General features: G+C 40.9%; 1 protein-coding gene across 2 annotated transcripts in view; it reads left to right on the forward strand.

Annotated features, from left to right (window-relative positions):
* The window catches only part of TMTC1 (transmembrane O-mannosyltransferase targeting cadherins 1), a 309,847-nt gene that overhangs the window by 196,893 nt on the left and 91,828 nt on the right, over window positions 1-21,126 (forward strand). For both annotated transcript variants that reach the window (XM_061417505.1, XM_061417504.1), the window contains exon 9: window positions 5,309-5,430. In XM_061417505.1, the coding sequence (XP_061273489.1) occupies window positions 5,309-5,430 (122 nt within the window). The remainder of the gene's footprint in view (window positions 1-5,308; window positions 5,431-21,126) is intronic.

The raw sequence follows: 21,126 nt of genomic DNA on the forward strand, positions 1-21,126 counted from the left end.
CACGACCTTTCAAGAGGAACACATGTATACCTGTGGTGGATTCATTTTGATGTTTGGCAAAACTAATACAATTATGTAAAGTTTAAAAATAAAAAAAAAAAAAGAGCAGATAGTAGTTAGTAGCAATGAATGGAGTGAGAAAGGCATGGAAGGGTCTGCATACATCCTGATTAAAAGTACCTGATTAAAAATGCTGTTGGTCAACTCTGGCATACAATCATAAGACAGTTTGGATATTCAAAGACTGAGGACTTCTCAACCCAAATTAGCATTGCAAATACTGTGTTTCAGAGGGTGGCAAAAGTACAAAGTTTCCATAGTAAGAAGTCTCTAAATTGAACCCCAGAGATGTATATGCAGCTTCTGTCACTAATCTTTCTTATTGCAACAGTTTGGTGAATGCCAACTATGTTTGTGCAGGTATCTGGATAAATTTAAGTAGGATGATGACTCCCATCAGGGAAGGCATAGTCTAATGGAGGAAATAGACCCAAGAACAGATGAGAAAAGAAGGCCTCGTATATAGCCCTGCCAGTTGTCAGCTTGGAGATACCTTACTCCCAGGGCTGAAGAGGAAGCTTTATGGTCATCAGCTTCCCTGAAAACTGATAAATTAGATGCAGACAGCTAGAGCCTAGAACTGCCAAATGCATCCTTAGTGAAATATAACTGTGCTCTTTGTAGAACTGTGAGAACATGCTGAATGCACTGTTTTATTTATCTGTAACCTGTTTAGAGCTGAAAGAAAATATGATAATAGGAATGATGGTGATAATTACTATAATGAGGCCTGTTCTCTGCTGCTCTGGGAGGGAGCAGACTATGGTGGAGGTTGTCTGGGTTAAGTGAAAGAGAAGTTGTTTTCTCATGACCACTCGTGCACACAGTGCTGGCCACGTGCATGTGCATCTATCTGTGTGTGTGTGTGTGTGCACGCGTGCTTGTGTATGTTTCCTCATCTGCGATTTGTTCTTTGAAAAGGAAACTGAGACTAGGAAGGGGATGGGATAAACCAAAAGCCACTAGGCTAGGCTCAGATTTCGGAGCTGGGACTTCTCTGAGGTAATCTATGTTTCTGAGGAGATCACTGCTTTTCCATTAGTGACTCCCACAGATACATGGCTGTGCAATGGTGGCCGAGTGATTCTCTGGGCACCCTGACAGGTGTGTTAAGAGAATTTCATCTCTTTGCAGCTCAGGGAAATGCTTTTTCTGTCTCCTCTCGAGCCAGAAGAAAATCAAGCCTAACACCCACCACAGTGAATCTATCACACATTTTTCCTACAGATACAGTAGGTATCGGTAAACTTTCGTTTGTTTAACTGATCAGAGAAGTAAATTAATTTGTTGGAAGTTGCACAGTTAATCAGACAAGTAACGTGTATTTTTATTGGCTATATTACTAGCTGTTTTAATTCTTGTCTTTTCACTCCCTAGTGTATTTGAAATAAATTTCCAGTTGCCTCTTTCCTAGAAATGAATGTACTTCGTGTACTTTGGAAAATGACACACATCTTATTTTTCCCCCACTCATATTTTGTTTGCATTTCATCTGAACCTATTAGGTTGAGATAAGCCATAAATTATTTAGCCAACTCTGTCACATCTGTGATCCACAAGATACAAAATTGGATTCCCTTCCAGTCTTTCTCATTCTAGGAAGTTCAGCCACATCCATGACATATTTTTCCCTAATTTTACAACATTCTGATTGCCTGATCAACTTGCAGTTTATGTCAATATTTAGTATATTCTTGAATATGTTCTACCTCTCTTGACTGAATGGGGAGGAGAGAAGATTATCATCAGTTTGATTTGAGAATCAAGAACTTTTTTCATAAGTATTATTTCTCTTGAGATAAACAATGGAACTTCATTGAGTTTGGGCACTGTGCCACTGTCTTAAGTTGAATGTTTTGAAAATAAAGAAAACACCACATAAGACAGCCCTTCTGGTAGCACATTCTGTGGAGTGGTGGCCTCTGAACTCATAACTCCAATGACATTGACTTTAACTGATCAATAAATCTTTGTGCTGATCCAACCAACCCCACTGAGCCGTGAACTGCACTTACATCATTTTATAGTTGAGGCAAGGAAGGGCTAATTACCTGCCTGCTCAAGGTGACTAATGATGGCAGGGCCCCAACTTAGATCTGGACATCAGCTTTGGGACACTGACTTGCTTTCCCTTCTATGTGTGTGGGACCCTTAACTTGTTCCCTGTTGCCTGTAGGTAAAAATCAGCTCCACTCAGGGAATACCAAACCCTTATAATTCGTTACCTGCTAACATGCACAGGGTTACTCCCTGCTTTGTACTTTCTGTATCTTCTGCCTGGAATGCACCTCACTGTGACCACTTCCCTTCTCTCCTAACACCACCACATTTACCTTGTGAGCATTCACTCCTCAGTCTTCAACCCCAGATTGTCCCCTCCACCAGGAAGCCCTCTCCATCCTCTCCCTGTCTCACACCCAGTTTCCTCTCTCACCTGGAACATTTATTCATTTATTGATTTATTCAACAAATGTTTCTAAACACTCATTAAGTGCCAGGCACTGAGCTGAGCAGAAACCACACACCTCTGAATACAGCTCACCAGCTCCTGTCCTCATAGAGCTTAGAGTCTGGTGAAGACAATAGAAAAATATGGTGAGCACACAGAAAAATATATAATTACAACTGGGATGAGAGTGAGGAAGGAAAGAAAGTTGGTGCCTGGAGCCTGCAGTCCCCAACTCAGCATCACCACTGCCTGCAGCAGTGGCACTCAGACTACCCACTGCAGGGGCTCCTGAACTGAGGGAAGAGATGGCCAAGGGGGCCTCTGCATGCCCGGGATGCCCGCCTCCTCTCCATCTAGTGGCTCCCAGAGCCTCGGGCTTCTGCTGAGTAAAGGACATAAGCATGTGCCACCACAGTGAGGAAGGCCTTTGGTCAGGCAGCAAGGGGTGATACTGGGGATGTGAAGGCAATGTCTTTTTCAGAGCTATGAGGGATGCTCACCAATAACTGCAATGAGCTGAGGAGGCATCTCATAGGGTAAAACACAATCCAGGGACATGGATATATCATGACCTGGTCAGGATTCCATCAGTCCCTCCCCTTGTCTTCATTCTTAGGATTAATTAATAGGGGATTTTACATTCTCTTTACAAATCTCTTTAGGAAGACACACTAATACTTTTGTAGAAGTATTTCAGTTTTTGAATAGTCCAAAAACAGAAAAGAGAGAGAGAGAACATCACTAATAGACTCAGAGGTCATAAGGAACACTTGGGCAAGACACTCATTCTCTGGGGTTTATTTTCAACTTTGTCAAGAAACACTTGCCTTTGTCAACATAAAATAATAGTCACAACCTAAAAGTTGAGAGTTATGTTTTAATTGGTGGGAAATTTTAGGACTTTAAGCACAGGAGACAGTGTCTTATGTAACCCTGAGAGAATTGCTCTGTTGAAGCAGGGGGAGTGGGTGGGGGTAGGGGGGAGCGGAAAGGGAAGTGAGGGGAAGTTGGTTATATAGAAGTTTGCAATAAAGGACAAGTAGTCTGAACATCAAAAGTATTTTATGAATTAAAGAAAACCAGATAGCCCAAGTTAAGGAATTTAGCGCTTTTCTATCCAAGGGAAGAGCCTGGGCTCATTGAAATCATTCCTTTCATATGCATCTCAGCTATCTGAGTCCAGTATTCTGTGTTTTTCACATCCTGAGTTCCTCAGTGCTCACTGTAGGGAGTGGCTGCAGCCTCATGGCTGCCAGATTGCACAGGTATTTTCTTCCTTCCTGAGTGACCTTAGGGTCAGGGATTCACATTTGGAGGGCCAGAATCACTGGTATCAATATGAAGGAAATATTCCATTTCTCACCTTCATATTATAGGATTCTTAGGGTGTTTGTTCCTTATATAAACTTTAAGTTCTTGCACTGAAATATACTTTGTAAACTGAAAGAATAATATAAATTACAAAGAGAGTTTTCAGCTTTTAAATATAATGAACTTGCCACTTCTTACCTGTGTTTTTCCTTTAATTTAAATGCAGCATAGAATATATAACATTGCATCCATTTGAGTTGAAAGCTTGTTATGCAAATTTTTTTTCTTCTTTTTCTTTCATCTTTTAATTCTAAAGAGTATGGTTACTTTAGGTAAATTTTAAAAATGAGGTAATGACTTACAGAACCATTAATTGTTCAAGGGAAATAGTCCAAATCACATTTGCAACTTTATTATTCAATGTATTTTAATAAAGTCCAAGTATCAAATGTCTCAAGATGCTTAAAATCTTTTATTTTGTCTACTTAAAATATTAGTAGTTTGTGTTAGGGAGTCTTATTTATGTTTTTGAAATTTTTTGTTTAGTGTTTTGCAAATATTTAAAGTATTAGGCTATTTAAAATGTTTATAAGAAAAAGTTTAAAACAGTAATATGGAAAGTTCTATTTGGTTTTCCTCTTCAATTATTTTTAAAATAAAATACCATCCAATACATCTAGATTTGTTTTAAATGGATTTTCCTTCAAATGTGTCTATTTGGAAATACACACTACCTTTTACAGTGCCCATTACAACACATTATTTGGTAATAAATAAAAAACTTTTGTTAGTTGTGACAAAAATATTTACAAATTTTTTATATACAATATAAGAGAAAGGTATTCTATCAGTTTAATGAATTATTGTAATGAATTTTTACTCCAAAAAATTTCATGGAATCAAGCAAGTAAATGCTTACTGTCTTACTTTGAAAGATGCTTAAAACACCTCAGCTCAAGTGATCTCCCTCTCTGTGCCCCTTATTTCGCCATTTGCATTTCATTTCCTTCTTGCTAAGATTTGCCTCCTCTGGTGGGCTTTGTGTGGGTTTTTTTTCTGTTTATTCATTTGTTTTTAATGTGTTCTATTTTGAGAGGACAATAATTCTCCATGATGCCTTAGTGAGCTTTATCCTACCCAGCTGCTGTGCTCCCTGGAATGAGTTGCCTGGGGGCACAAGGACTCTGAAAGAAAGCAGACCAAGTAGTGTTACTGTAGAGCCAGCCCAGAACAAGGAATAATGGTCACTGATTATGTTATGCAAATAGCAGATGTTCTGGGTGGCAAATATGTGTCAGGCAAACATGCGAATATTTCCATGAGCCAGAGGTTTTAGCCTGAAGGCTTTCTCTGATGAATCAGTACACTGATCAAAAGGTCCACATTGGTCTAGTTTATTCATTCCTTGAATAAGAACTTGATGGTTAAATGCTGACTGAAGTGGAATTAAACCCAGATTAATTTGTCCTCCACTGTTATGTGTTTCAGAGACTGGAGCACAGGGAAGTTTTGGTGGGCTTGTTGTTCCTGGTTTTCCCGTTCATCCCAGCCAGCAACCTCTTCTTCAGGGTGGGTTTCGTGGTGGCCGAGAGAGTCCTATACATGCCTAGGTAATTACTGTTTCTGGTTTCCTCTTTACGAGACCAACATTGATGGCTCCAGAGAGACTATTGTTTGTGTGTATCACAGTTAGATCCTTGTGGAGCTCAGGTGTTTATTACTTCAGCTTTAAAAACAGCCACAGAGGAAGCTGGATAATATTGACTGGAGTATATTCAGGATTTTAGTAGCAATCATTTTACCTTAACTTCTTTGTTCAAGTATCTGTGCTTATTAAACATAATGACTTACTTTATAGAAATATTTGTTAATTTGCATAAAATTATTGACTGTGTTAAGCAGCATGATTTTAATTGACTTCTATCTTCTTTTTCTCTCTTTATTTGTTCTTAAATTTAAAAATAGAAACAATCTCAAAGAAACTTGTCCTTGAGAAAAACATTGGTTAAAAGTTATAAAGGGCATTCAGACATGTATGATTACATAATGGCACTTAGCTTTGAATATTTGAACTGTGTGATGCTTGTCTGTTCTCTTATCTTATTGAAATGTCAGCATTCCAAGGCCATGTTTCTTTTCAGAAGCCTGAAAATGTCCCTGAAATGGTTCTGCCATTTATCTATTGTGTGACCTTAAGCAGAACATGATTTTTTTACACTCATTTCTTTTTAAACTTTAGAAAGTTATTTCTTTATTTTTATTTTGGCTATGCTGGGTCTTCACTGCCACACATGGGCTTTATTGCCACATGGCACGTAGGATCTTAGTTTCCTGCTGCTACTGCTGTTGCCAAGTCGCTTCAGTCATGTCCAACTCTGTGAGACCCCATAGATGGCAGCCCACCAGGCTCCCCCGTCCCTGGGATTCTCCAGGCAAGAACACTGGAGTGGGTTGCCATTTCTTTCTCCAATGCATGAAAGTGAAAAGTGAAAGTGAAGTCGCTCAGTTGTGTCCAACTCTTAGCGACCCCATGGACTGAAGCCTACCAGGCTCCTCCATCCATGGGATTTTCCAGGCAAGAATACTGGAGTGGGGTGCCATTGCCTTCTCTGGGGAATTAGTTTCCTGACTAAGTATGAAACCCTCATCCCCTGCATTGAAAGATGCATTCTTAACCACTGGACCACCAGGGAAGTCCACAAACTGAATTTTTTTTTAACTTATAGAGCTTTATTTATTTATTTACTTTTGGCCACATCGTGCAGCTTGTGAGATCATAGTTCCTTGACCAGAGATTGAACCTGACCCTTAGCAGGGAAAGTACTGAGTCCTAATCACTGGGCTGCCAGAAAATTCTCTCTCATTTTTAAAACAGAGATTTTAATAAGCTTTCTAAAATTAAGTGATTTTATGAATTATAAGTAAGAATGAACTTTTCTAAAAGGCAACAAAATAAATACAATAAACCAAAATATTATCAGGAAATTATTCATTCATAGTGAGTTAGAAATTTGTTAACTTTAATTTAAATAAAATTAATTTAAGTAATAAGAAGATTTAATTTCATTTATGGATATTGACTGAGAATTTTTAGATGCATATAATTAGAAATGAGTTTCATAACCTTGGACGCTCCTCAAACTAAGTACCTCACAGCTTTCCTAAGGCTTTACAGTCTCTTGTTTTGACTTGGTTAACGAAAAGGTGGCCTTTAATTTTCTTTATGTGTCTACAGCACAGTTTGGGAAGGAGATTATTCCTTGCTAAGAACTACTTGATAAGACAAAAATACAGCACAATTTCTTTGCATTCTGTGTTGCCTTAAGATAACAAGCTTGTGAGGCTTTGTCAGTACTAAGGAATATGGTGGGCAAAGGCAGACTTCAGTGTCTGTTCTACGTGTGTTTTCGCTTAGAGCAGCTGAGAGTGGCTTCAGTCTAGTTTTGTCTGCAGTACTCCTGATTCCAAGTAGAATCTGTATTCATTCTTCACTTAACAGATATTCACAGAACACCTGTCCCAGGCATATGCTCTACTAGATTTGAGGCTACAAAAATTAATGAATCTCTGGGGGTTTTTTTTTTCCACCAAAGATTTTAACTGCTGATTAAAAACAAAATGGCACCTTTCAATCTAAACACTTGATGGGTTGGATATTTTTTAAAATAATATCACAGTCTAATTGTATCTGAACTTTTGTTGAATCTTTATTGTATGTCAGTCACAACACTAAGTGTGTTATATTTATTTTCTCAGTTAATTCATGCTGTATGTGGTGGTTCGAAACATGTTCCTGCAGTCATAGTGCGACATGAGTGTGACATCCCTAGGTCTGTTTCCTCATCTATGTAAAATGAAGATAATGGCACTGAACTCAGTGAGATATTATAAACATTAAGTGAGATGGTCATATAAAAATCTATAAAATGCTTTGCATTGTACATGACTAGTAAATATCAAGTGTTACTATTGTTGATGTCAGCTTTCTGAGGTAGCTGATACCATTATACTCATTTTACAAAAATAATGCCTGGGCTCTAAGTTAAGTAACTTGTCCAAGTGATATAGCTAGTAAGTGGCAAAATGGGAGATTATGGATCCTTGTCTACTGACCCGTCTGTCACCTTCCAGCTTACATTGCTTCTCTGATAGTAACCTCAGTATTCTGCTCAGTTGAAAAAGATGAAGAAAATCTGAGCATAGTTAAGTATTCAGCTCAACTCCATTTGGAATCAGCACTTGATACTTTAGGAGTCCTGAGATCTGAATCCTCAGCCATCGAGGTTCTGAGTACATGGGCAGTGAACTTTTCTAATCCAAATACAAGAGAAAATTTTTTGAGGAAATGAAAGGCTGGAATTTTAAACAAGAGGTTAAATTTAATTCTTCTGTAAGAGAAATTTAGGTAAACATTATGAAAGAAAAAGTGAAAGTTAGTTGCTCAGTCGTGTCCAACTCTTTGCAATCCCAAGAACTGTAGCCCGCCAGGCTTCTCTGTCCATGGAATTCTGCAGGCAAGAATACTGAAGTGGGTTGCCAATTCCTCCTCCAGCGGCTCTTCCTGACCCAGGGATTGAGCCTCAGTCTCCTGTATTGCAGGCAGATTCTTTACCATTTGAGCCACCGGGGAAGCCCATAATATTGTCATCAACCATGTGTAAGCTATCTTATTTAAAGTCAGGGGTTCTGTCACCCCAGCAGGTGTGTCCTCCACCCACAGAATCATCCAGCTCTGGCCCTCCCTGTGCCGCCACATCACAGCTAGGCCTTTCTCTGACTCCATTCCTTTTCTCCAAAATAGTCAAAGTGGTACCACTGCCCTTTTCCCACTAGGAATACGCTGATTGGGATTAAAAGTTTGAAATAGAAAGAAAACATCAATATTACCAAGAGCACGTGCCCGCCTCTCAGAACCTATTTGAATTTTGCTGCATTTGGCAAACTTGATGCAAAGTCATCCAAAAATCAGTTTCAGGAAACTGATCTTTATTAAAAGATGGCTGTCCTTTCCTCTCCAAGTTCCTGCATCTGTGCATTGTAGTGCTGATGCCAGTCATCATTTTCTGAGGGTTTGTCTTTACTGCACAGCATCTCCTGTATTCAGATCCATGTTACAGATGCCAAGGCCGTGTGACAGGGAGGTGGTCCTGGAGCTGATGAAGGGGGCAGGTGACCAGGCCAGATACACAGCTCTGAACACACACCTGAGAGTTTACTTCTGATTCTGAGAGCCTGGGGTCAGAGGAAGCTGAGGAGTTTTTGAGAGAGACATTGTACCTCTCATGAACCCCAGCCTTCCTTCATGGTCGCTGTTGTAATGAGTACCACAAGGGAGCCATATTAATTATGGCACTGGATTTCCTTTTATCTAAAGTTGTACAACTGAGTCAGAAATCAAAGTTTTTGTGGTAAAACTTCTGTACTATGACTTAAGAGACTTAAATAACTTCATTGGAGCTGGTTACCCATGTTGACAGTTTTCATGAAAAAGGGGACTTTCTCCTAAAAAGATTTTACCCAGCAGAGACCAGCTGCCCCATCGGATGGTGGTAGACAGTTGGGTAAGGAGCTGCTGGAATCTTCTTCAGGGCTGCAAAGAATGTTACAGACACTGCAAGTGTCCCTTGGAAGGCGCCAGAGCACCAGGTGAAGCCAGTGCGTTTAATAAACCTGCACGCTGGCTTCCACGATGCTGAAGCATGTGTCCAAGCTTTTTAAACACACAGGAATCCTCTCTGCATGGCTCTCCTCCCATTATTGAGCTCAACAAGAAAGAGCCATTTCCCACTGCATTCATACCCAACTGCTTTGAGGAAAATATGCACCGTCTATTCTGGCCTTCTTGAAGATACAGATCATCATCTTTAATACAGAAAATCATCAATGCAGAAAATCTATGTTATCTCCAAAACTTTAGCAAACAAAAGTAAGATGAAATTAAAAGTTCAATTGATAGGTAAATTTCCTGCTCACCGAATGTTCAAGTTAAGGATCCCATTCCGAGTTTTAAGATCCCATCCATGAACACTACAGAGGTCATGTTCACCCTCACTGAATCCGGGGTGGATCCCTGCAGCCCCAGGGGGCTGGTTTGGCCATTTTACAAGAAAAACCCAGAATGAGTCATATCCACAGTTCTCTTTCATCCTCTGCCTTTCTGCCTAACAATGAACAAGTCACTTAAATCTTTTGGCTTCTGTTCTCCCTCCGTCCTAACCTAGCGAAGACCCAAAATCTCACCTGCCTCTCACTTGCACTTTGAACTCTGTGGATAAAAGGAACAGAAATTGGCTATCTATTTAGCACACTGTTGTATGGCTTTAGGGTCAATGTTTTACCACCAAAAGCAATTGGAATAATCTTTTCTTCTGGTGATAAATGCCAGTTTTATGGATATCTTTTTTGAACAGGCAGGGGAGTTCGGGGCTTAAATCATTCTTTCACAGAAGTTTTGATCTCTTGTTCTTATCTCAAGAGTAGCATATAATTTAATGGCTACTTTTTGTATTTCATAAAAACCACTTTATAATGCTTCAAAGGACTAAAATTTCTTTGAATTGATGAAGCAGACATAGTTGTTGAGAGCTCTCAAATAAAATCATAGGATATGATCAGAGATCCATTCAAATGCCAGATTAGGGATGATTTATTTACTTCAGTGTCAAAGAGCAAATTCCTGAACTATTTTAAGAAAACATCTACGAGGGGAGAGGGAAGAACAGACAGGGGTAAGTGAAGGCAGAAACAAGAATGTAGACAGAACTGATCAAGAAAAACTGGGACCATGGAAGGAGAAGTTAAACAGATAACATGTGTTTGAGGGGAAAAGAGATACTATTTGAGTTGTATAGTTCTTCAGCTAATGGACACATCAGACATGGAAAATGGAAAAAAGGTGACTCATTTCCATTTTCAGTTCTGACAAATACCTTCAAATCATACCTACTAATACTTAAATGGAATTTGTAATCTTACACAGGTTATTTATTTCTCAGGATGCAAAATGAGACATGTTACCTCTAAAGGAACATTAGTCCTGTTATCTGACGCTGGGGACCCCTACTGATAAGCCCTCTATGCGTATGTTCCTTCAGAGTTGCTGGAAGAGAGTGATGATTGAGAGTGAATCAAAATTTTGCCAAATACTCAAATCAACAGAAAAATAATTTGCTATCAATAAAATCTTACGTTAGCACATCCAGTGGAAGGAAGACTGACTTGGGAATCAACACGCTGCCTGGCCATCCTGGGGATTACTTTCCTGTCTGTAAAATCTGAGTGTTGGCCTTGCCTGGTGGTCCGCAAATGTTGCTTATATCTTCCTGCCACGGTTGTCCCTGTCTGTGGCCACACTGGGGATTGAGAGCGCAACCCTTCCTTAATTTCTTCTCCCCAACTCAGCTCCTCCTTCTTGGACATTTTGCAGTTTGGGAAATCTAAAGTCCAGTTATCAGGATGCCACATGGTCTTGAAGGTCCCTTTCAGCTCCAAAGTTCCACTCTTTGTGACTTGGAATAACCTTGGGTAAAGCCTGAATTTTTCCTCTTAAGGTTTGAAACACAAGTTTGTCCTGTACTGGAATGGGACCACTTGTGTCTGCTTAGTTTAAGCATGATGCCCAAGTAGGGAAAGGGAGACATGTCCCCTGAGGGTGAGACGGGAAGAGGAGGAAGTCCACCTGCCATGTGGATAGGCCCTCTGCAGGGTCCAGCAGAGGGCATTGGGAGTTGGTCCAGGCAGCCCTGGTGTGGGGCCTCCTCATGAACTGATGGGGCGTCCTTGCTTAGCAGCAATAAAGAGTACCTGCCAGGAGGAAATAGGACCCTAATCACTGGAGTGGGACAACAAGGGGCAATGGCAGATGCTCCCATTCAAGCCGTGATAGTGCAGGCAGCTTATCAAGAGAAGTTGCAGCCATGAGAACAGGTCAGATGTGTGCATATCCATATCAAGTCATAAGAAGAGACTCAGGAATTGTGCTGAAGCCTAATATCTAAATCCAGGCTCAAAGCACAGGTCAGATTGCTCACAAGGTGACTGGTACTGGGTCCAACACGTTGAGTCCCTCCGCCGCCCTATATTGGGGTTTCAAAAGTCAATTAACATTGGTCTTCAGAATACCACAGGGTAGGGATGGGAAGATTTGACTCCAGTGTTTGTTTCTCTGCTCTTGCTGTGCCAGCATGGACTATTCCATCAGCCTCTTGAGACATCAACTAAGAAGAGAGATGAGATCTAGAAGTTGGATCTTGTCTTGTGATGGTTACTTTCCAGAGCAGGGCCCAAGTAGGGAGGGTCCTGGGCTGCACCAGACTAGTGGTCAGTCATCAAGTCATCATGAGAGTGAGTGGGCTAGGTGACTGTCATGACCAGAAAGGAAGCAGCAGGACTTTGCAAAGGAACTCAAACAACTGTGTTACAAATCTAGAGACTGTAGATCACATAGAACAGAGCAGCAGTGAGAGGTGAGTGAGCTGAGAGGAGGTCAGTGTGCTCATGGGCTGAGGATCAGCTAGTCAGTTCCGTTGTGTTCAATTAATTGTCCTTGGCTATTGGCACAAAGGGAGGATAAACTTGAACAGTTATTTGCTAGGCTGGAATCAAAGCCTTAATATTATAGAACCTTGTTACTTTGTTGGTTATAAAAGATAAATGTTTATTTCTGAGTTTTAAATGGAGAGCAGTAAATGTCTTGGAAACCATGATTTGAAAGTAAAATTTGGATAGTAGAATCTGAATTCAGATGAGACTGAATGGAATAATACATGTGCAAAATGTTGTAAGCTATGCTAGGTAACTGCAAGCCATTATTTCAGTCTGTCCTGTACAAATGAGAAGACTGGGGGAACCAAAGTGGAAGGAAATCATTACAACGTAGTACAGGCCTCTCCTTCCCCAGTGCTTTTCTTCCTCTTCCTTTGCTCTACAAAACTCTTTGTCTCTTTTCTAATCTCATGTGCTCAAAAGTAAACAACCCTAAAAAGAAAAAAATTAATATTTTGAATCTAAACAAATGGTACAGATGAATCCATTTCCAGGGCAGGAATAGAAACTCAGATGTAGAAAACACACAGGTGGACACAGAGAGAGAAAGGGAAGGTGGGATGAATTGGGAGATTGAGATTCACGTATATACACGACCACGTGTAAGATAGCTGGTGGGGAGCTGCTGTAGAGCACAGGGAGCACTACTCAGCGCTGCTGTAGAGCACAGGGAGCACTACTCAGCACTCTACAACCTAGATGTGCTGGGGGAGAGGGGTGACAGGAGGGAGGTCCAAGAGGGAGGGGATATAATGCCTATGCATAGCTGATTCACTTCATAGTATAGCAGAAACTAACACAACAGTGGAAAGTAGTTATACTCCATTAGAAACAAAAAAACTGAGCTCACAGACACAGAGAACAGATTGGTGGTTGCCGGAGACAGGGTGTGAGGGGTGGGCAGAATAGGTGAAGGTGGGCAAAAGGCACGAACTTCCAGTTATAAGTTAAAGAAGCCCTGGGCATGTAATGTGTCGTTAATAATACTGTGTTGTATAACTGAAAATTGCTGAGAAAATAGATCTTAAAAGTTCTTATCACAAGAAAAAAAATGTGTAAATATGTAAGCTGATGGATGTTAATTAGACTTATTGTGGTGATCATTTTATAATATATAGAAATATCAGATCATGATGCTGTATACCTGACTCTAGTACATCACTCGTATCTCAAATTTTTAAAAAAGTGAGCAACCCTAGCTTAGCAGGCTAGCATTCTGAAACATAATACTGAAGGAGGTTATGGAATGTGCCTCTGGGAGTGGAAGCGAGAGTAGCGAGTAGGTGTCACACACCCAGCATCCTGCACGGTTTGCCTGGAGGATATAAGTGGGCTTAAGTATGGCTATTTCAACCTCCCCTCCTTTAAGACTCCCTCATCTTTATTAGTGAATCTCTTTCTTTCCTTGGTGCCTGGATTCTGTGCTGGGAAATACATCTCAAACCAGGGACTTCTTCTATACATTTTAGTTATTTTAAAATATCCTCCCCATTCATTTATAAACCCCAGTTGTCAGAGGTGGGACCACCATTTTGTACATCTGTGTTTTCTCATAATACCCAGAAAAATACATGCTTCATTAGAGAGTATTGTGTAAAATTAAACAACATTGGATGCTCAGAGGTAGGGTCTACCTGCCAATGCAGGAGATGGAGATTCCATCCCTTGGTCGAGAAGATCCCATGGAGAAGAAAATGGCAATCACGCTAGTATTCTTGCCTGGGAAATCCTATGGACAGAGGAGCCTGGTGTGTTACAGACCACAGGGTCACAAAGAGTCGGACTTGACTGAGCGACTCAGCATGCATACACTGGCACGTGACACAGCCTATGCAGTCAGGGTGATGTTAGTATGGGGAAGAAACAAGGGTATAGCACCAGCTAGTGAGTTGTCAGAGAAGCACCCCACTCCAGTACTCTTGCCTGGAAAATCCCATGGACGGAGGGGCCTGGTGGGCTGCTGTATATGGAGTCAGACACGACTGAGCGACTTCACTTTCACTTTTCACTTTCATGCATTGGAGAAGGAAATGGCAACCCACCCCAGTGTTCTTGCCTAGAGAATCTCAGGGACGGGGGAGCCTGGTGGGCTGCCGTCTATGGGGTCGCACAGAGTCGGACACGACTGAAGCAATTTAGCAGCAGCAGCAGTGAGTTGTCTGTCCATTATGCTTTTGCTTCAAAAGTGAAGATGCTCGACTCTAGAATTTGGTAGTTTGTGGAAGAATTAGTGGCAGAATTCAGGTCCTAATGCTGAGTATGCTGTAGGAGGGTTGAGAAGGATGTCTTAGATGTAGATTCATTTACTTTCGAGGTGTTTGGCTTTGACCAAAAGGCCTTTCAGCTCAGATGGAAAATTTGGATGTGGCCACTTGAACCAGCTGAGACGGAAATAAGCCAGGTGAAGGCGCCTGCAAAGGGAAACACGACACCTCGAGTATGGACAGTTCCCCTGGTGATAGTCATCTTTGGGTTCCACTTTGAACTGATGCATTTTTAAGTTCACTTTTGTTTCCATGTTAGCTTTGTTGTCAAAACTTGGCCTCTCTTCACTGATGCTGAACAGAAACACAGAGACAGAGTTTTGGGTGAAGTAGAAAAGAACAGCTTTTATTGCTTTGCCAGGCAAAGGGGACGACAGTAGGCTAATGCCCTCGAGGCTGTGTGAACCACCCTGGAAGGGGTAGTGAAGAGTTTAACAGTGTTTAAGGAGCAGAGCGTGATCAGCTCCTGGACAGTTCTTGAATTGGCTTTCATTCAAGCATCATCAGTCTTCTGGTTTCAACCAGTGTAGGGTCTGTGTTCTGGTGGTCAGCAGTTTTCATCTGGACGGGGTCTGCTTCCAGTAAAAACAAGAATGTGTTTCAGACCTTTATCTATATATTTTAGGGAACTGGGAGTTGGGTGATTCTGCTGTGTGGCAGAATCATAGTCTAAATTTTTTCCAGTTCCCTAGCCCAAGACCTCTTCTTTGTTTCTATATCTTCCTATTTCCCAGTCATTAACTTGAGTCAACATTTTACTTCAAAAGACAAGGACACAGGGGCTTGTACACAGTTTTAGTTTCTGATGCCTTCAACCACAGTGTTCAATCATACTTATGAAGCAGCTCCTGTTATCTGCCCAGTACTTAGCCTGAAAAAAGGAATAAAACAATCAGATCAGATCAGATCAGTCTCTCAGTCATGTCCGACTCTTTGCGACCCCATGAATCGCAGCACGCCAGGCCTCCCTGTCCATCACCAACTCCCGGAGTTCACCCAGACTCATGTCCATCCAGTCAGTGATGCCATCCAGCCATCCCATCCTCTGTCGTCCCCTTCTCCTCCTGCCCCCAATCCCTCCCAGCATCAGAGTCTTTTCCAATGATTCAACTCTTCGCATGAGGTGGCCAAAGTACTGGAGTTTCAGCTTTAGCATCATTCCCTCCAAAGAAATCCCAGGGCTGATCTCCTTCAGAATGGACTGGTTGGATCTCTTTGCAGTCCAAGGAACTCTCAAGAGTCTTCTCCAACACCACAGTTAAAAGCATCCATTCTTTAGCGCTCAGCCTTCTTCACAGTCCAACTCTCACATCCATACATGACCACAGGAAAAACCATAGCCTTGACTAGACGAACCTTTGTTGGCAAAGTAATGTCTCTGCTTTTGAATATGCTATCTAGGTTGGTCATAACTTTCCTTCCAAGGAGTAAGCGTCTTTTAATTTCATGGCTGCAATCACCATCTGCAGTGATTTTGGAGCCCCCAAAATAAAGTCTGACACTGTTTCCACTGTTTCCCCATCTATTTCCCATGAAGTGGTGGGACCGGATGCCATGATCTTCGTTTTCTGAATGTTGGGCTTTAAGCCAACTTTTTCACTCTCCACTTTCACTTTCATCAAGAGGCTTTTGAGTTCCTCTTCCCTTTCTGCCATAAGGGTGGTGTCATCTGCATATCTGAGGTTATTGATATTTCTCCCAGCAATCTTGATTCCAGTTTGTGTTTCTTCCAGTCCAGCATTTCTCATGATGTACTCTGCGTATGAGTTAAATAAACAGGGTGACAATATACAGCCTTGACGAACTCCTTTTCCTATTTGGAACCAGTCTGTTGTTCCATGTCCAGTTCTAACTGTTGCTTCCTGACCTGCATACAAATTTCTCAAGAGGCAGATCAGGTGTTCTGGTATTCCCATTTCTTTCAGAATTTTCCATGGTTTATTGTGATCCACACAGTCAAAGGCTTTGGCATAGTCAATAAAGCAGAAATAGATGCTTTTCTGGAACTCTCTTGCTTTTTCCATGATCCAGCGGATGTTGGCAATTTGATCTCTGGTTCCTCTGCCTTTTCTAAAACCAGCTTGAACATCTGGAAGTTCACGCTTCACATATTGCTGAAGCCTGGCTTGGAGAATTTTGAACATTACTTTACTAGCGTGTGCGATGAGTGCAATTGTGCAGTAGTTTGAGCATTCTTTGGCATTGCCTTTCTTTGGAATTGGAATGAAAACTGACCTTTTCCAGTCCTGTGGCCACTGCTGAGTTTTCCAAATTTGCTGGCATATTGAGTGCAGCACTTTCACAGCATCATCTTTCAGGATTTGGAATAACTCAACTGGAATTCCATTACCTCCACTAGCTTTGATCGTAGTGATGCTTTCTAAGGCCCACTTGACTTTACATTCCAGGATGTCTGGCTCTAGGTCAGTGATCACACCATCATGATTATCTGGGTCATGAAGATCTTTTTGTACAGTTCTTCTGTGTATTCTTGCCATCTCTTCTTAATATCTTCTGCTTCTGTTAGGTCCATACCATTTCTGTCTTTTATTGAGCCCATCTTTGCATGAAATGTTCCCTTGTTATCTCTAATTTTCTTGAAGAGATCTCTAGTCTTTCCCATTCTATTATTTTCCTCTATTTCTTTGCACCAATCACTGAGGAAGGCTTTCTTATCTTTCCTTGCTATTAACCCTAATTGATGTAATAGTGTACTAAATACACACATGAACAGATAGACATTGTCCTTGAGATCACTGATACCTGTATTCAGTTCAGAGAACACATCCATGTGTTATTTCATTTACTCCATGCAACAGCCTTTCAAGGTAATTGTAGTACAAACAACTTCGCTTCATGGATCAAAGACTTGTCATGGCAAAGGGGCATGCGTAACTCAGCAGAGCTATGAGCCATGCTGTGCAGGCCCACCCAAGACAAATGGATCAGAGTGCAGAGTTCTTACAAAACGTGGTCCACTGCAGAGGGAAATGGCAATCCACTCCAATATTTGTGCCACGAGAACCCAGTGAAAAGGGAAAAAGATGTGACACTGAAGATGAGACTCTGCCCCCAGGTCAGAAGGTGTCCAATATGCTACTGGGGAAAAGCAGAGGGGAATTATTAATACCTCCAGAAAGAATAAAGCAGTAGAGCCTGAAGTCAGGTAGGTTGATTCCTCCAGTTCCATTCTTCTTTCTCAAGATAGCTTTGGCTAATCGAGGTTTTTTGTATTTCCATACAAATTGTGAAATTATTTGTTCTAGCTCTGTGAAGAATACCGCTGGTAGCTTGATAGGGATTGCATTGAATCTATAAATTGCTTTGGGTAGTATACTCATTTTCACTATATTGATTCTTCCAATCCATGAGCATGGTATATTTCTCCATCTATTAGTGTCCTCTTTGATTTCACCAGTGTTTTATAGTTTTCTATATATAGGTCTTTAGTTTTTTTAGGTAGATATATTCCTAAGTATTTTATTCTTTCCGTTGCAATGGTGAATGGAATTGTTTCCTTAATTTCTCTTTCTGTTTTCTCATCATTAGTGTATAGGAATGCAAGGGATTTCTGTGTGTTGATTTTATATCCTGCAACTTTACTATAATCATTGATTAGTTCTAGTAGTCATACACACTACGGAAACCAGAAGGGAAAGAGACACGTGTACCCCAATGTTCATCGAAGCACTGTTTATAATAGCCAGGACATGGAAGCAACCTAGATGTCCATCAGCAGATGAATGAGTAAGAAAGCCACGGTACATATACACAATGGAGTATTACTCAGCCATTAAAAAGAATTCATTTGAATCAGTTCTAATGAGATGGATGAAACTGGAGCCTATTATACAGAGTGAAGTAAGCCAGAAAGAAAAACACCAATATAGTATACTAACACATATATATGGAATTTAGAAAGATGGTAACAATAACCCTGTATACGAGACAGCAAAAGAGACACTGATGTATAGAACAGTCTTATGGACTCTGTGGGAGAGGAAGAGGGTGGGAAGATTTGGGAGAATGGCATTGAAACATGTATACTATCATGTATGAAATGAGTCGCCAGTCCAGGTTCAATGCACGATACTAGATGCTGGGGGCTGGTGCACTGGGACGACCCAGAGGGATGGTATGGGGAGGGAGGAGGGAGGAGGGTTCAGGATGGGGAACACATATATACCTGTGGTGGATTCATTTTGATATTTGGCAAAACCAATACAATATTGTAAAGTTTAAAAATAAAATTAAAAAAAAAATAATAAAAGAATGAAGCAGCTGGGCCAAAGCAGAAACACCACTCAATTGTGGATGTGTTTGTCAAGAAAACTGAAGATATCAAGAGAACATTTCATGCAAGGATGGGCATGGTTAAGGACAGAAACAGTAAGGACCTAAGAAGCAGAGAGATTAAGAAGAGGTGGCAAGAATACACAGAATTATATAGGAAAGGTCTTAATGACCCAGATAACCGCAATGGTGTGGTCACTCATTTAGAGCCGGACATTCTGGAGTGTGAAGTCAAGTGGGCCTTAGGAGACATTACTATGAACAAAGCCAGTGGAGGTGACAAAATAAACATTAAGAAGCTTCTCTTATTAATTAAGAACATTAATAAACCTAGACTAGCACCCCTGGGATGTGGAGCTAAGGAAATACACAAGTCTAGTCTTTCTCTAGACTATGAATAAACTTTCACATCCAGATACATTCTATCTTTGGGGATATTTCCCCATCCATCAAGTGTTTGAGATAATAAATGAAATGGCAATAAATTGGGACACTGATGAGTCTGGGCTCATGGAACTGCCAGCTTCTGGGTTCAATCTGAGCTGAGGAGCCGCCATTGACTCCTGTTGTTTCCTTTGCTAGAGCATCAAACACTTGTTTTGGGTTCAAGGTTCCAGGGCTTTATTGTTTAACCATTTGGGGTCAGCATTCATGAGACTGGAATAAGATCTTAAGGTCAGATAAATTTCCAGATGGGGATTCAACAGATCAATGTGAAGTTAATCAGGGATGTGTTTCACTTAAACAGTCTAAAGTTGGGAATTTTTTAGAGTAGTAAAATAGAATGTGTCTGTCTTGTATCATTAATGCTACTTATGGGTACATTCAGTGGGTAATTTGAGCTTGTTAAATTAAAAGGTAGAATTTCAGTTCTACCTTAACAACTGAAAGATTCTCTTTGCTGCCTATAATTAAACAAAAAGTGAAACTAAAGCAAATTTCATTAAATCCTTGGCCCAGTCATAGAAAATTGTCATCTCTCCAGGTTGATGTAAATGGGAAGGGAAAATGTTGTTACTTTTATCACTTAAGAACTTCTTCCCCTTAAGGTTCCTGAAAGTACATTTGTACTATTTGCAGGATGATTAACTGCTCACAAAGTTCTCAAACAACAGGTGTAAACATTTTTTTATTCTAATTTGAAAGGAAAGACATTGTTGATTCAGATTTCCTATTCAGCTCTCTTTGGATTTGCGTCTTTTAAGGGAGAGATGTAAATTTCTTTAGTTAGTACAAGTGCTGCATGCTGAGCAGCTTGTCAATAAAATCTATTCAAAATTGGAGATACCTGTGGCCTGTGAATGAGAGAGCATTTCTGTGCTTTCTTCTCTGGGACAGCCGTGGTGCTTCTCAAGCGTGCTTTGAAAATGCCTCTGTACTGAGCTAAGCCATTCCACAGCCAGTTGGGTTCTGGGTTCTCCAGGTTATGATGTTGTCAGCTGTCAATGGTTTGCACTGACTCTTTTGGGCTCTCTGTGGCCATCTCTAGTCAGAATCCACATTTTCCTTCAACAGGTTAGCCAGACCAAACTGGAGTTTGGTTTCATTTCCCTGGAGGCCAAAAAAGTATGTAGTTTCTCATTTGCTTGATTTTTCCAGTTTCAAAATGAGGGCTTTTGCTGCCCCAGCAATGAAGAAAGCATTCGTACCCCCTGCAGCTGAGAGCTGCAGTAAAGCAGATGTTGAAAGATGAAATGTCATAATAGAGAAGCATCTTAATCTCTGATATTGTGTTCAAGTTCTTAAGAATGTGATATCCTCTGAGAAATTTGCAAACCTAAATGGAGATTATTTTATATGGCTTAACATTTCTTTAAACCATATGTCAACAAAAGGACTTCTGAAAAGAAAATGACTGTGTTACTTGATCCCAAGGCCTGTGCTGAGTGGAAGGAGCGCTGTTCCCCTTCGTGTTGGCCGTAGCAAGGCTCAACGACAGGCCTGTGAGTGGAATCTGGCCCACCGCCTGTTTTTATAAATACATTTTGTTGGAACACAGCCATGCTCATTCGTTTACATAAGTGTCAATGGCTGCTTTCCTGCTACAAAGATAGAGTTGAGTAGGAAGGACAGAGGCCATATGGCCTGAAATATTTACTCTCTGGCCCCTTACAGAAAAGGTGTGCCAACTCCTGAATTACAGCAGAACATTAGGGCCATGGGACTTCTGATCTGACTCTCTTCCTAGCTTTTGGAGCTGTGGGC

The sequence above is a fragment of the Bos javanicus genome, chromosome 5, assembly GCF_032452875.1.
Source record: "Bos javanicus breed banteng chromosome 5, ARS-OSU_banteng_1.0, whole genome shotgun sequence".
Classification (NCBI taxonomy): Eukaryota; Metazoa; Chordata; class Mammalia; order Artiodactyla; family Bovidae; genus Bos; species Bos javanicus.